This window comes from Garra rufa, chromosome 19, assembly GCF_049309525.1.
Source record: "Garra rufa chromosome 19, GarRuf1.0, whole genome shotgun sequence".
Classification (NCBI taxonomy): Eukaryota; Metazoa; Chordata; class Actinopteri; order Cypriniformes; family Cyprinidae; genus Garra; species Garra rufa.
The window spans coordinates 11,104,670-11,120,777 of NC_133379.1; the positions used below are offsets into that span (position 1 = coordinate 11,104,670).

The 16,108-nt window shown below is 35.8% G+C and overlaps 1 protein-coding gene across 2 annotated transcripts in view; it reads left to right on the plus strand.

The window, feature by feature from the left end:
* Positions 1 to 531: 531 nt before the first annotated feature.
* The window catches only part of camk2a (calcium/calmodulin-dependent protein kinase II alpha), a 66,579-nt gene continuing 51,002 nt past the window's right edge, over positions 532 to 16,108 (plus strand). The window contains exons 1-2 of one of the 2 annotated variants that reach the window (XM_073824582.1): positions 532 to 810; positions 1,984 to 2,078. In XM_073824582.1, the coding sequence (XP_073680683.1) occupies positions 749 to 810; positions 1,984 to 2,078 (157 nt within the window). In that variant the 5' untranslated portion in view covers positions 532 to 748. The remainder of the gene's footprint in view (positions 811 to 1,983; positions 2,079 to 16,108) is intronic. The other variant, XM_073824583.1, reaches the window with a different exon arrangement.

The following is a 16,108-nucleotide window of genomic DNA, read 5'->3' on the forward strand; positions in this document are numbered from 1 at the left end:
TATTAGACACGTGCACTGACTGCTGCTGGATTTCTTTCTACTGTGGGATCCGCTGTTAGATAAATCCATAGAGTAAAAATGTCCAGAGCTTATTATGATTAGCAACTCAAAATCGTTTATTAGATGCTATTGGTCTCTAACCTATCCCTAATGAGCCTGCAAGGCCTATGAGCCACTTTGGCTGAATTGTGCAATGTTTCCTCTCTATTCTCTCTTTAATATAAAGAAAGGAACAGAGACATCATTCAATCCGCATGCAAAGGAATTTCTACTAATGAGGAATAGGCAATACCAGGCCATCCCAATGCTTGCGTTTGAATGAAAGGATTTCGACTGAATGCAAATGTAAAGCAGTACTGTAGGCATCCTTTTAATCCAAAAGCATTTCAAAAAGCTATTTTGGCCATCTCTTCATACAGTATATGCAGACTGCTGTGAAGTAACAGTGTGATGCACGCCGAAGGTGTGTGGGTGTGTTTTACTGTCTGCATGGCTTCATGTGTGTGAGCATGTGAGGAGAGGAGGAGGATGCGGCTGCCATGGTAACGAGGGCTGTGTATGGAGGACAGCAGCCAGTCGCAGGCAGCCACAGAAAGATCTATCCTTTTTTTTCCTCATTCCACTTCCACTTTTTCCGATACAGAATACGATCTCCAGACCAGGCGTTTGATCGCGCTTCTGTCCCTCCTGCCCGACGCTTCACCTCGCAGCACTCTCATCAGTCGCAGGAAACGCACACACTCCCAGGATGGCAACCATCACCTGCACGCGCTTCACAGAGGAATACCAGCTGTTTGAGGAACTGGGGAAGTAAGTTCCAATGGCTGCTTTTCTTTAAACCCTTGTGTAGGTATGTTTGAGCTGCACAATGGCCTGAGATGTTATTTTTTTATTCTGATGCAATGCTTTTGTAACATATCAGCTGAACTGTTAATAACAAGACAGCTTGTCCATTAAAGAATAAGGCTGGAAAATACTGAACTGCAAATGCATTTGGAGTTTCATCTGAAACCGGGTTGCGAGGCAAATCTGGTTTGTATGTTGCATATTATGAAATCATTAGAATCTGAACGTGTAGAAATGATCAGTATGTACTAACTTGCATATAAGAAAGCACATAACGCAACTTGCATTACATAACAATCAGACACTGGGTGGAGGAGATTCACAGAGGAAATGACTTAAAAGTTCAGCGAGATCTGAAGAGAGACTCCAACATTATGCCATTAACAGTACATTAAAACAATCTCATGCTTTCAGAGAGATAATAGAAATTACTATGTGGAGTTTTACCACAATCATACAATATAGTCCAAATGGGTTTTGGCCAATATATATATATATATATATATATATATATATATATATATAGACACACACACATCACAATACACCTTACAGTACAATACACCTTATAATTATGAATAATTACATTCATAATCATTGCTGAGTGTAATTCAGCTGACAGCTACATGCTTTCAAATCCAGATACCTGTATGTTCATGCATATTAATGCAAATAGTGCCAGTAACAATGCTGTGAAACATTGAGGCAGAAGTACAAAAAAATCAGCTTGCTTCCCTCTTTCCATCCACCCACTCTGTACTACAGCATTTTTTTCCTGAGCGAGTGCACTGTATACTTGTTTTCTTGATTTGAGAGCATGTAACACCTCTACAGAGATGGGTCTTCAACTCCATCTGGCCTTGTGCCCACTGCTCTACTCCCACACACACCCTCATACCGAACACACACACACACACACACACACACACGTCTTTTTCTGTGGGCAGTCAAACGCTTACATAATTGCATTTGTGGGTGGCAATTCAATTCAGACATTGAAATATTGCATAATCCAATATATTACTGCCTGCCTAGCAGGTAAACCTGCGTCTTTTTCTTGAAGTTTGCATTCACAGTACAATGCTAAACTGAATGTTCAACATACAGGCATTGCTTCAATGTTCTTCTGATTTTTAGGGGAGCCTTTTCTGTGGTGCGGAGATGTGTGAAAGTTCTCTCAGGGCAAGAATATGCTGCTAAGATCATCAACACAAAGAAGCTGTCTACTCGGGGTAGGTGCACAGATCAGTCCATCAAACAGTTCAAATGCTGTAACACCATCCAGATTGAATTACTGGTCAATCTTAAAGGAACTTTCCACTTTTTTTGGAAATAGGCTCATTCTCCAACTCCCCCCGAGTTAATAAGTTGAGTTTTACCGTTTTGAAATCCATTCAGCCGTTCTCCTGTTCTGGCGATATCACTTTTAGCCTAGCTTAGTATAGATCATTGAATCCTATTAGACCAATAGCATCACGTTCAAAAATGACCAACGAGTTTCCATATTTGTCCTATTTAAAACTTGACACTTCTGTAGTTATATCGTGTACTAAGACCGGCGGAAAATGTAAAGCTGTGATTTTCTAGGCAGATAAGATTAGGAACTACACTCGCATTCCGGCATAATAGTCAAGGAAGTTTGCTGCCGTAATATGGACGCAGCACGCGGGGTAATATCACGCAGCGCCTGAAATTAGTTCCCAGCTAGGTAACTTCCAATGTGACCAGCTTTTTTAAATTGTGACTGAATTTCTGCATGATATTACTGCGTCTGTTGTGTCCATATTACGGCAGCAAACTTCCTTGACTATTACACCGGAATGGGAGTGTAGTTCCTAATCTTATTGGCCTAGAAAATCGCAGCTTTACATTTTCCGCCTGTGTTAGTACACAATATAACTACAGAAGAGTTTTAAATAGGGCAAATATCGAAACGCATTGGTCATTTTTGAACGCGATGCTATATTGGTCTCATAGGATTCAATGATCTATGCTAAGCTATGTTAAAAGTGATATCGCCAGAACAGGAGAATGGCTGAATGGATTTTAAAACGGTAAAACTCAACTTATTAACTAGGGGGGGAGTTGGAGAATAAGCCCAAAAAAAGTGGAGGGTTCCTTTAAGCCACCATTTACAAAACTGGTGACGTTTTTGTTTGTAGGCTCATTTTGTTTTATTTGGAAAGCTGAATTCAGGGTTCCCACGGGTCATGGAATTTCTGGAATATCATGGAATTTTAAAAGATCTATTGCAATCCCAAGTTTTAATTCAAGTCATGGAATATCAAGGATTTTTGTTTGCTGCTTTAAAGGAACACACCAGTATTTTTCAACTCCCCTAGAATTAAACAGTTCTTCACTCTTTTGTAGTTACATAGTGTACTAACACCGACGGAAAATATGAAAAGTTGCGATTTTCTAGGCCAATATGGCTAGGAACTATACTCTTATTCTGGTGTAATAATCAAGGAACTTTGCTGCCATACCATGGGTGCAGCAGGCGCAATGATAATACGCAGTGCCTAAAAATAGGCTAACTTAGTTAACACAAACCTAGTGCCGGTCGCGTTGGAAGAAGGGTTGGGTACCTAAACCCGGTGCCAATATACCCATATGACCGGTATGTACCGGACCGAATCAGTACGCAAATCTTGGAGCTTCATTTCGGTGTCACTTAAATGTCTGAACTGTCAATTGAAATATTTGTCTTCTGCTGCTTTGACGTGGATGTAAGAAGCACTGATTCACCAACATGATCGCTAGTCAAATTGAAATACTGCATTTATGGGATGTCAGAATGATCTGAAAAACTTATTTCCTGAATAAGAAAACTCATGTAAACGTTGGAAAGCTTTGATACAAATCCAAGACATCTTTATAGTTAGTCCATTTTTACATTTAGAATTAAAAGCACAAATCGTCGGGAAATGAGGCCATCCGAGAAGTGTGTGAATGCAGCTATTGTTACACTTGCTCTGACTCCAGCAGGTGGTCTGCCGTTAGCTACATTAAACACGCTTAACTTAAAATGCCAAAAACTAAACGTTCTAAAGTGTGGCTATATTTCACGAGAAGTCCAGTTCAGGACATTGAAGTCCAGTTCTGAAGCAAATGATTCGTGATCCGATCGGAGCGCTTTGAAAGAGTGACTCATTTTGCGACTCAGTGGTTTACTAATTCGTAAATAGTTTCAAAAAGCTCTGTCGAGACTTTGCTCACTTTCTCTATATAATGTATTCGTGGTTTGAAATGAAATCACTACAATTAATAGGCCTTATTTACAATGTTTTTTTGTTTTTTTATTGTGATCACATTAGATCGTTTTCATATTAAAAACACTGACGTGACACTCATTATCTGGTTCATTATCTGGTTCTTGCTTAAAGGGATCATCAGAGGCCCATTTTTCACAAGTTCATATGATTCTTTAGGGTCTTAATGAAAAGTCTCTAATATATTTTGGTGAAAAATTCTCAGTTGTAATGTAAAAAAACACCCTTTTACCTTGTCAAAAATTTTTTTTAAACATGGCCCCTTAAATGCCACCGAGCTCTGCTCGCCCACCCCTCTCTGGGATTGTGTTCACTTTAGCTGCGTTTAGCTGCATTTAGCTGCGTTTATCGGTGAAACTTGCCAACAAGCACATTATTAAGAAAGGCAATTTGGAAAGATGCATAAAAAACCCTTACACTTACTTCTGCTGTGGGTGAAGCTGCATCACGAATGATTCACACAAACATAGACGCATATGTAGATCGGGATCGACGCTTTCCATTTAAAAATGAAAGTAACGTAAAACCTCTGCATCTTCAGCGGCTCAGATGTTGGTAGTAAATGACTACTGCTGTGTTCATTATTACATCCAACAACAGAACACCTCAATCGCTCAATTAGAGTCTCCAAAAAGTTTTGGCACCGGTACCGTTTTACATTTACATTTACATTTATTCATTTAGCAGACGCTTTTATCCAAAGCGACTTACAATTGGGAATACAACAAGTGATTCATCCTAAGGAGGCTGATCAACAATGGTCAGTGCTCCAAAAATACCATATATCAGGCGTTGGGTGAATCGATGTCGTTTTAAACGTAACGATTTGGCACCGGTATCGAAAAAACCCCAAACGATATCCAACCCTAGTTAGAAGTTACCTAGCTTGGGACCTTTTTCAGGCGCTGCGTAATATCATTGCACCTGCTGCACCCTTGGTATGGTGGCAAAGTTCCTTGATTGTTCCGCCGGAATGAAAATATAGTTCCTAGCCATATTGGCCTATAAAGTTGCAACTTTTCATTTTCCGTTGGTCTTTGTACACAATGTAACTACAGAAGAGTCAAGTTTTAAATAGGAAAAATATCTAAACTCTTTGTTATTTTTGAACGAGATTCTAACGGTCTAATCAGATTCAATGATCTATGCTAAGCTATGCTAAAAGTGCTACCACCAGACCTGGAGATTGGCTGAATTGATACAAAAATGGCAAAACTCAACTGTTTAACTCTAGGGGTGTTGGAAAATGAGCCTATTCTCAAAAATAGTGACATGTTCCTATAAATTTTAGTTTCCATTTATCAAAATGTAATTTCTCTATACCGTATTTTTTTGATCACGTTTTTTTTACGTTTTGCCTATTGATATTCTTATGTCATTTTATTTTCTTCCTGCTCATCAAGTGGCAATCATTTAAGTCAAATGCAGTCATCAGGCTGTACCTGTTAACTAAGGGAAACATGTACATTTCAAGAGCTTTGGCTTCTAAATGACCACTTCAAAGACTGGATGTTAAAAGTAGTCGATAGAAAAGCAAAAGCTAAATGTGAAGAAATAAAAAGACTGAAGGATGAACTTGATGACAAACAATCCTTCAGAGCTTTTAACTTCTGAAAGCATGAAATCCATAAATTAATTTCTGTAGAAAAAGTACAGAAAAATATCAAAGTAATATCAGGTGAAAGCTGTTCATTACAGGGCATGGAAATTCAGCTTTTTAGTCAATGAAAGTCAGGGAAAAGTCAGGAAATTTGACATTTGGATTAGAGTGGGAACCCTGCGAATACCTGTCTCGTAAAACAGGAAATACTTCAAGGAAATGACAATGACAAAAATTTTACTTCTGAGGACCAAGTAAAAAAAATTCTCTTCAAACAATCACTCACTTTCATTTGTGCCAAATACGTGGGCACTTCGAGGTATGACATTAACTAATGGTGACTAGTGTATGCTGTGTTGAGGTCAAGTGCAAATTCAGTTTTAAGCCCCTAAGTGCCCAAATAAAGCCATTGTGCTGTTATTAACATCTGACATAAATTATATAAGTAGATTTTTTTTGTCTGTTTAGTCATAGAGAAGGTTAAAAATGTGTTGTTTTGCAATGCTGTTTCATTTCTTATTGCATTTCTTATAACTAAACTATGATGCACTGAAGATCTTAGAGTACTACATATGCATTTGTCGTTTTTTAAAAGAAATTTCCGTACAAATGGTCATTGTTGTACGATTGTCGTAGCTGTAAAAGGAAGATTTTTTTTTCCTGGAAGCTGATAATGTAAAAGCTGAAAGTCAAGTAGAGCAGTAGGAGGCAGTGATATACCCTGAAGGCAGCCGCACACCTCCTACACCGTGTTGCCAAGCACACATCATGTTATATGCTTCAAATAGTAGCTACTGTACTTGCATTGTTGTTTTAATGGGTTTTTAAACAATGCACTGTGCATGCGATCCATCATCGCAGCTAATAGCTTTTCTATCATTCTGCAAGAGCCGACCGATTCAAAGACATTACGTGTTTTTTTTATTACTTTATAATAGTAATGCATGTTCAAAGAAGAGACATTATGCTCTGTTCTGTTCTAATTCTATTCTACATTTTAATATCAGTTTCTGTGTGTGATAACAGAGGTAGTGACATTTGGTGAGAAAATAATGTGAGATTTCCAGAAGAGAAAAAGACAAACCATTCTTTTCTTTTTTTCAGTACATGGCAGTAACATTGGCATCCTTGCACCATTTCTTCCAAAAAACTGTTGATTTTAAAACATTTGTTATTCATATATAAGTGTGCAGTTGAACAAAGCAAAATTTGCTAATTCCACAAATGGCCTGGTCAATATTATTGACACCTAGATGTACTGTAGTTAAAAAATAATTAGATTTCATGCAAGTATTTTTTTTTTCCATTTATAACTGAACTTTCTTGTGCCGAGATGAAAGTGCCTGCAGTATAATAATCATGCATTCAACCAGTCTGAATAGAGAAAATGACTCATTCTCCTGTTTGTGTTACTGTGTACCGCAATGAGCATGAACAAAGGAAAGAAATCCAGAGAGCTCTCTGAGGTCATGCACAAGATTATAGCCAATCTCAAGGCTACAAGTGCAATTCCACAGATCTTGATGTTCCACCGTACTTTATGTTAGCAAGATGTTTAGGGCCTATAGCATTGTAGCCATCAGCACTGGATGTAGCCACGTAAGAAAACGTGATAGAAGATTGCAGTGAAGGATTGTTCGAATGGTGGAGAATGCACTTTTGTCAGCTGCCACCAGACTCAAGATGACCTTCAGACACAAGGTATGACAGTTTCTTGCACCAGCACACTCGCTCAGCAACTTGCACCATCTGTCAAAATGCTCAAAGAAAGGGAGTTATGTGGTAAGAGAAATCCATGAGGAGCCCAACGACTGACATAAGAAAACCGACTCCAATTTGCCAGAACATGCCAAAATACTTTTAGAACATTGTCCTGAGGATAGATGGGTAAACCATACCATCTCTATATTTACAAAAACAGCCTAACAAAAAGAACACCTTCTTTACAGTCAAACATGGAGGTGGTTTAGTTGCTTTCTTGCCTCTGGCACTGAACCCCTTCAGCGTGAGCAGGGCTTGAATTTCAGTGCAGGAATATCTACTCATTCCCAGAAGTATCTACTCATAATGCTGTGAATTCCCACAATTTAGCGTGAAAGACAGTCAGGACAGATGATGGAATGTATCATTTGCATGTGCTTTTAAGTCCTACCAATTTAAACATTCAAGCGCAAGACAACGCAGAAGAGAATCTAATACAGACAATATAGTATTTGTGCATTCTCTTAGAGAGTTCTGTGCACCTCTGATTGCATTCTGGCAAAAGTTGTTTTTTGATATATTTATGGTAGGAAATTTACAAAATATCTTTGTGGAACATGATCGTTATATAATGTCCTAATGATTTTTGTCATAAAAGAAAAATGGATAATTTTGACCCATACAATGTGTTTTGCAATATATTGCTACAAATATACCCGTGCCACCTAAGACTGGTTTTGTGGTCCAGGGTCACATGTAATAAGTAAATGTAAACATTTAAGAAACAAATGCAAGTGTGACAGTAGCCTATATTAGATCCATGTACAAGGTTTTTAAGAGAGAGCAGCCTAAATAAAACTGCTGCTTTCTGGTTCATAAATGTTTATTTACAGTTACTTACAGTTAAATACTGTGCATTTCTGTATTTGTGTACTTGAATATTACTTTTAGTCCCACCTGAAAAACTTCACCTCTAAAGCACTGTTAATTTAGTTTCTTCTTGCCGTTGTATTTATTTGTGCTATTTCTTGACATTTAAATGTTCTTATTTTATTACTGACTGTTTTTTAGTTAAAATTAAAAATTAAAAAATCCACAATAGTTACCTAAGGGGGGAATTTCTTCCTATTTAAAAATAAATAAATAAATTCTGGCCCTGGTGTGCATGGCATCACGAATAAGATGGATAAGATATTTAGTGCACATGTTGGAAAAAGTGTCAGAAAGTTGGGTCTCCAAAAAGTGACAAATCTTCCAATACATTTCGGATGATCCTAAATGCATGTCAAAAGCACCCAGGCAAACTAAATTCTGGACTATTCTGCAGTGGCCAACAATTAGCCTAGATCTAAATCACATTGAAACCTTGTGGAGAGGGCTGAAAACAGCAGTTATGGGAAGACACCAATCTAATATGGGAGAACTTGAGCAGTTTTCACAAGAGAAGTGGGCCAAACTTACAGAGCAGAGGAGCAGAAAGCTTGTTGATGGTTTTAGAAGAGCTTAATTGGATGTTGATGTTCTATCAAATATAAGTCTAAGGTGTCAATCATGTTCTCAATGCCTTTTCTGTTTATTTTCTGATTTAAATGGATATATTACATTATGAATCAAAAACAAAGGTCCTGTAATAAAATGTTGGAGAGGAAATATTTTTGTATTTACTATTTGGGTTATTGGGATAAAAAAAGGCAAGGGTGCCAATATTTTTGGACACAACAGGATGAGTAATATTTTGTGAAATTACAGAAGCTTAAATCACAAATTTCACATAAATGTATGTAGGCAATGAAATTCTGAGCAAGATGAGTGTCAGTAATGTGGCCAACATTAAGTATTTGTTTGACTGAAAGTGTTGAATCACTGTAAGTGGATATTATGGGGAGGCCTGAGCAGGTGCCGCAGTGGTTTGTGAAAGTAAACTAGTCATCAGAGATGACTGCCAAGAATTTTATATGAGAAGTTAAGATGTAACTCTACCTGCCTCACGTACCCTAGCAAACTACACTGTAGTAATTTCAGCATAGACTGTCAAAAATGATTTATGACCATGTCAGTCATGCAGTTTGCTCAAATCTGTTTCTTTTTTCTGTGCACAACCTCCTTAAGGTAACTATGTATATCAAAAACGTTACTTGGTCTTACTTGTATCTCTATTCTAGCCTGAATAATATTGGAACTTCGCATTTTAGCTGATATCAAGTTATTGCCTCCTTAAGACAAATCACTTTCTTGCGTTCCTTATTTATAATGCATTCTTAATAGAAAGCATCAGCTACATCAAAAATTCGAAATGTAGTGAGTACGTATGTGTCAGAGGAAGGGTGTCGTCTACCTGACAGGACTTCACAGGATTGCACTTCAGATAACAAATCAAATGTTTTTTTATATGCAAAAACATCATATGTAAAGAATAATTTATTCTGGGGGGAAATAACTGGGAAATAATTCACTCCCTGCTTTTTGGTCTTATAACCATCTTCAGGTGTGCATTATTTTTAAATCATTCAAAGTTTTGTCCTTAAAATTATCTTTTGTTGAGAACTATTGAATTATGCAAGTATCTTCTGTGCAAGAAATAAGTGCTTGACCTAGTGTGTAAAATTCAAAGCCTGTAGTTAAAAAATCCTCATTATATTCAAAGTGGTCAACTTATCAGGCAAAGCTAATGACTGCAATTCCGTTTGTCTGGCTTAATGAGAACAATATACAGTACATACTGAGTTTGGGGACTAACTAAAACTTTAATCACAAGCAATGTTGGGCATGTTACTTTAAAAAAGTAGTTATACTTAGTAATAGTTATACTAGTTATAGTTACTAGTTACTTCTCACAAATAGTAACTAAGTTACATAATCACAAAAGTAACAAATTACCAGGGAAAGTAACTTTTGTATTACTTTTAAATGTTCTGTTTAAATGTTTATTTTTAAATGTTCAATTATTTAAAATAACTTGGATGCCCCTAAAATTAAATATGGTAAATTAATAAAACATTGTACACTAATCTACACTTTTTAAAATTGCTGTGGGACAATGTGAGAGATGCCTTCCAGGGGCTAAATATTTCATTATTGGGGTCGTTTAACAGACTGCAAAAACTGTTAAACCCTCTGGGGTCGAAGATTTTTCTTGATGACTGCAAAAAGAAGTTAGAAACTTAAAGGGGTCTACTTTTATTTGTGGATAGTCATAATAACAAGAAAACATGTTACAAAATGTGCTTTTGTAAAATAAATAAAATAAACAGGGTGCACTCTCTGTCATCTTAGTCTCCATCACCTCTCTTCACAGTCACAGAAATAAAACAACCGGAATCTCTGTGAATACTTGCCTCACAGACATGAAAAATATATGTATAGAAAGCTTGAAATGTCCGCTTATAAATAAAGTAGGTCACATTAAAAACAAATATTCTCTGAGAAAGTAATCCGTATGATACCAATGCCAGTTCTTCCAGACTAAACTCATTCCAAATGTAATCACGCCCACGAAAAACTCCTCCACTTTTTTAAAAACTTTAAGCATCCACATGCGGCACGCATAAATGTAGGTAACCGAGGTTAACATAAAAATTAATCTCAGCTACTTTTTGCTTCTGGAAAAAAGACACGCCTAGAGGAATAAGCCAGAATTTACCTCAAAAGAAAAACATAACGCCACATTTTAATGTCAGTAATGGTACTAATGATAGTGTTAACGAATGCCACAGTGGTATAAAATGCATTTGCTGATGCAATTATTCAATTTTAGCTTCCTTATAAACGGGTTTGAGCTGTTTTGTTGAACTGTAGTTTCACAGGATACGTACCAGAGCACTCACCTCACAAATGAAATGCTGTATCATGTGAGCTTCTGAACCAATCTATTGCGACAGAAAACCCATATATGAAGCTGTTTATGTGACACTAACATTCAAAAGTAGAGTCTTACTGTCTTGCAAAGGGAAAAGCTCAATCGACTTTTGTGAAACAGTCAAACATTACTAGAAGGAAAGTGTTACTCTAGTTGCCTGCAGCAGGTCAAATCATTGGGGTTTTATATTGGAGGGTATATATTGCAGGTGTATAGAGAACTCTTTGACATGTTTCCATACATCCTTACGAATCTCAGGCCATAGAAAGGTCTTCATTTTTTCCAAAAAAGAGCTTCCGAAGGATTGCCATGAAAGCCATCCAGGAATATGGGGGTGAGAGACAGCTGCACCACCAGCTGATACATTTTGCCAACGGCACATGGCTCATCCTGTGCTGGATGATTTTTCCAATCTTCATTTTTCCCATACTGTTTAGCTTTCAGCTTTCATCAACTCCTTTAGCTAGTCATCCTGGTTCTGGGTAGATTCTGTTCTGTTAAGGCAAAATTCCAGGCAAAATTTCATTCTTCATTTTCTGTATTGAACTTTGACCTGAAGAGCTTTAACCTCAAGGTCCATCTATTGAGTCTTTGGTGCATGAAAAACCCGTAGCATTGCTGCATGGTCAGTATACATCACTAAAATACACCCTCAAGACAATGGTGTCCTTTCAAAACTATCCTGACAACAGCAAAACATGTGTGGAGGTTGAATAATTTAACTCTGTTCCTCTCAGGCTTCTCTAGGCATAAGAAGAAGGCATAAGAACTCGTTCTTCAACAATGATCATCTGTTTGAGCATGGCTCCTGAATGTCTTTATTAACCCATTCCACTCGAAATTCTAACATAATCTTAGCATGTTCCTTATGAGGCCACAAAGAATCCATGGGATTTGAGCTTTATTTAATTTATTTAATTAATTACTAATTACATCATCAATATTGTATTTCAATTACTTTACTAATTACTCTGTCTGAAAAGTAATGTAGTTACTCAATAAGTAACTTAATTATTCAAATGTTTAATTAGGCTAGATCTTAAAATCCCTGTAACCCTTAAAACATAGACAAATGAAATTAAACTCTTTATTCTTTCAATTTGAGTCAAACATAGGATAGTTTAACCTTTTAGCTTTACAACAACTGTAATGCTTAAACGATCTGATGATGATCTCCACTGAATAAAGCGGCATCAGATTGTGCTGTTTTTCTGAGGTAAATTCCAGCTTATTCCTCACCAGGTCTTCTTTCATAAATGATTAAAATTAGATGAATCTTGATTTCTTTTTTCTTATCTAGGTTAGGGCGTTTGCGCACAGATGACAGCATGTAATGAGCTCAGATATGGGAAAGACTGTACTTTACTTTAGTTTCATATGGATTACATAATCAGAATGTGAATTCGTTAATTTAAAAGTAGACACTTCAAGCTTTCTAAAAACATATTTCTCATGTCTCTGTATCAAGTATTTGCTGAGTTTCAGTTCATATTTGTGATGCGTAGAAACTTGCTCAAGGAGACCGAAATGGCAGAAAGCACACCCTGTGTGTTTTGTTTATTTTACAAAAGCACAATGCTTTGTTGTTATTATCAGTGTACACAATTAAACGTAGGCCCTTTTTAGATTCAATTGATTTGAGTCTCTTCTGTATCTGAGTATTTAAGGTTTCTTTGTGACTCGTCGATGTGCAAAGGGTTAAAGACGCTGCATTAAATTTTATCTTTAGACTGTAAATTTAGATTTCAACTTCAATATTGATTTTATTTACAGTTATTTACACTATGTAACACAAGTGCTTTATAAGTAACTGTAATTAAATTACCTGCAAATGAACCGTAATCGCTTACTTTACTTTTTCAGCGGATAAGTAATGTAATTACAGTAACACATTACACCCAACACTAGTCCTGATCTTTACAAACTGCTCTACATTATATCGCTTCCTCTTCTGGTGAATCGGCATTCCATTTTAGGCAAAATGCTCTTCCAGTCATAGCCAAAGTCACTAATACATTGATGAGTACTATGTATTTTGGCCTTGAGTTGTTCTTTTTGTGAGGTAGTCAATTGGAAGGAATGCTACTAAGAATGTTCCTACCTAGATTTGGATCTTCTTAGTTAATTACCAACTTCAGACATGTCTGGAGAGAACACTAATGAGCGTTATCACAAGCTCTGTATCTGACAGTTGCCAGCAAGTGAGAAAATGCTGACAATTGTCAATGAACATCGATTGTCCCCCTTGCATAGCCAAAACTAGGAAATTCTAGGTTAATGGGGGTCTAATATTGGAAGCAACTGGCATATTTGACGGTGTCCCTTCAATCTCTGAAGAGGTTTCTACAAATGGAAAATGGATCACTAGGGTGCTGGTTTTCCTGAGACGAGCCACGTTCTATTCTCAATCTTCCACAACTCCTTGATCTAATTTGGCCAATGATTAGTGCATAAATGTTTTATATCTTTAAATTGCTGACTTAACTTACCTGCCTCAGTGGGTCAGCTCTACAGTTTGAATTCCACCTGAGTCAGGAGACCTCTGGGTATTATCCCTGTGAAGGACTGGTCATCCATTTAGGGTGCTTTTTGATTTTGGCCTAAGACGACCCTGCATAGGATAAGTGGCTCAGATAATGTATGGATTAAAGACAGCCTATTGTAATGGTATGATAAGCCTGTACAACATATGACAATCAAGTCTTGTCAATCAACTAGTTGTTAAGTTTAGGTATGGGATAGGGCTAAGAACTAAAATATGATCATGCAGGATAATGAGAATTGGTTCCTAAAATAAAGTGTTACTAAACTATATATTATAGGCAACAGAATGGAGTCAAAAGTATATGCTGTCATGGATTCTGACTATTATAACTCTCCTTCTTCTGTCACATCATATCAGAGCAGATAGAGCCCGTTGTATTCAAAAGACAAGTGTCTACACTAATTATGTCACATCAAGATGTTGACGGATAGCCTATTCTATTTATGACATACTACATGCATACTCTACCTTCAACAGAGTATTTACTTACTGTAAGTATATTTTAACATTGAAAATGTGTTTAAGAAAAATAGCTGAACATAAACAGACAACATTTACATAAATGTGACCCTGGATCACAAAACTGGTCTTTGTAGCAATAGCCAAAAATACATTGTATGTGTCAAAATTTTTAGATTTTCCTTGTACTTTCTTGTATCAAAACTTAATTTTTGTTTTAAAGGCGATTTTCTCAATATTTAGATTTTTTTTGCATCCTCTAATTTCAGATTTTTTTAAATAGTTGTTTCTCAGCCAAATATTGTGCCACCCTAACAAACCATACATCACTGGAAAGCTTATTTATCTGCTTTCATATGATGTATAAATCTCAATTTTGACTTGTGACTCTTATGACTGTTTTGTGGTCCAGGGTCACAAAATTATTTTTATTCAGTTTTTAAATAGTAAATGTATTATAACTTAATTACAAGAAAAGATAAGTGTAAAACTAAGTAAATCAAATCAAATCTTCCTTGTACAATAAAAATAAAAAAGGAAGAAAAAAAGAAAGAAAGAAAGAAAGAAAGAAAGAAAGAAAGAAAGAAAGAAAAAAAAAGAAAAAAGACAGAGAGACAAAAGAAAGAAAGACAGAAACAAAGAAAAGGAAAAAGAAATGAAGGAAGAGTAAGAAAGAAAGAAAGAAATGAAATGAAGGAAGAGAAAAAAGAAAGAAAGAAAGAAAGAAAGATAGATAGAATGAAAAAGAAAAAAATAAAGAATAAAAGAGAAAGAAAAAGAGAAAAGACAGATGAAAGAAAGAAAGAACAAAAGGTAGAAATAAATATAGAAATAAAAATAACAAAATAAAGAGAAAGAAAGAATAAAAGTTAGAAAGAACGATAGAAAGAAAGAAAGATGAAAGAAAGAAAGAAAAAGAAAAAAGACAGAGAGACAAAAGAAAGAAAGAATAAAAGATAGAAGGAAATATAAAAAAGAACAAAATTAAGACAAAGAATAAAAGAGAAAGAACGAAAGAAAGAAAGAAAGAAAGAAAGAAAGAAAAGAAAAGAAAAGAAAAAGAAAGAAAGAAAGAAAGAGAAAAAGACAGAAAGAAAAAGAAAGAATGAAAAAGAAAATAAGAGAGAGAAAGAAAGAAAGAATAAAAGATAGAAAGAAAAAAATAAAATAAAGAAAGATGATAGATAGATAGATAGATAGATAGATAGATAGATAGATAGATAGATAGATAGATAGATAGATAGATAGATAGATAGATAGATAGATAGATAGATAAAGAATAAGAATAAAAAGAAAGAGAAGAAAGAAAGAAAGAAAAATAAAAAAGAGAATAAAAGAGAAAGAAAGAAAGAAAGAAAGACAGAAAGAAAGAAAGACAGAAAGAAAGAAAGAAAGAAAGAAAGAAAGAAAGAAAGAAAGAAATTACACTGACTTACAATCTCACAAATAAACTTCTGCCTATATTATATTAATATGAGAAGAAATACAAGCCAATCATACTGCATTAGTTGAGCTAATGAAGTCACTAAATATGACTAAATATGAATTAAAAATCATTGCTCTGAATCGTTCTTCTATTCTTTTAGTCAAGTTCCTGTAATGTGTGTATGCCTTTAAGAAACCTTAAATATGCTCATGACGCATCTTCATCTTCACTTTGCCGTTTCTCAAAATACAGAAGTTACTTTGTTGCTCTGTTTTAATCAAGTGTTATTCATTGAAAACCATTACATGGTGTCAGAAGCGCTTGACGAACACACAGCCTCAAAAGGAAGGCTAAATTTAATTCTCCAGAGAGTTTTGCATTTGTGCATCATCCAAATGAGTGG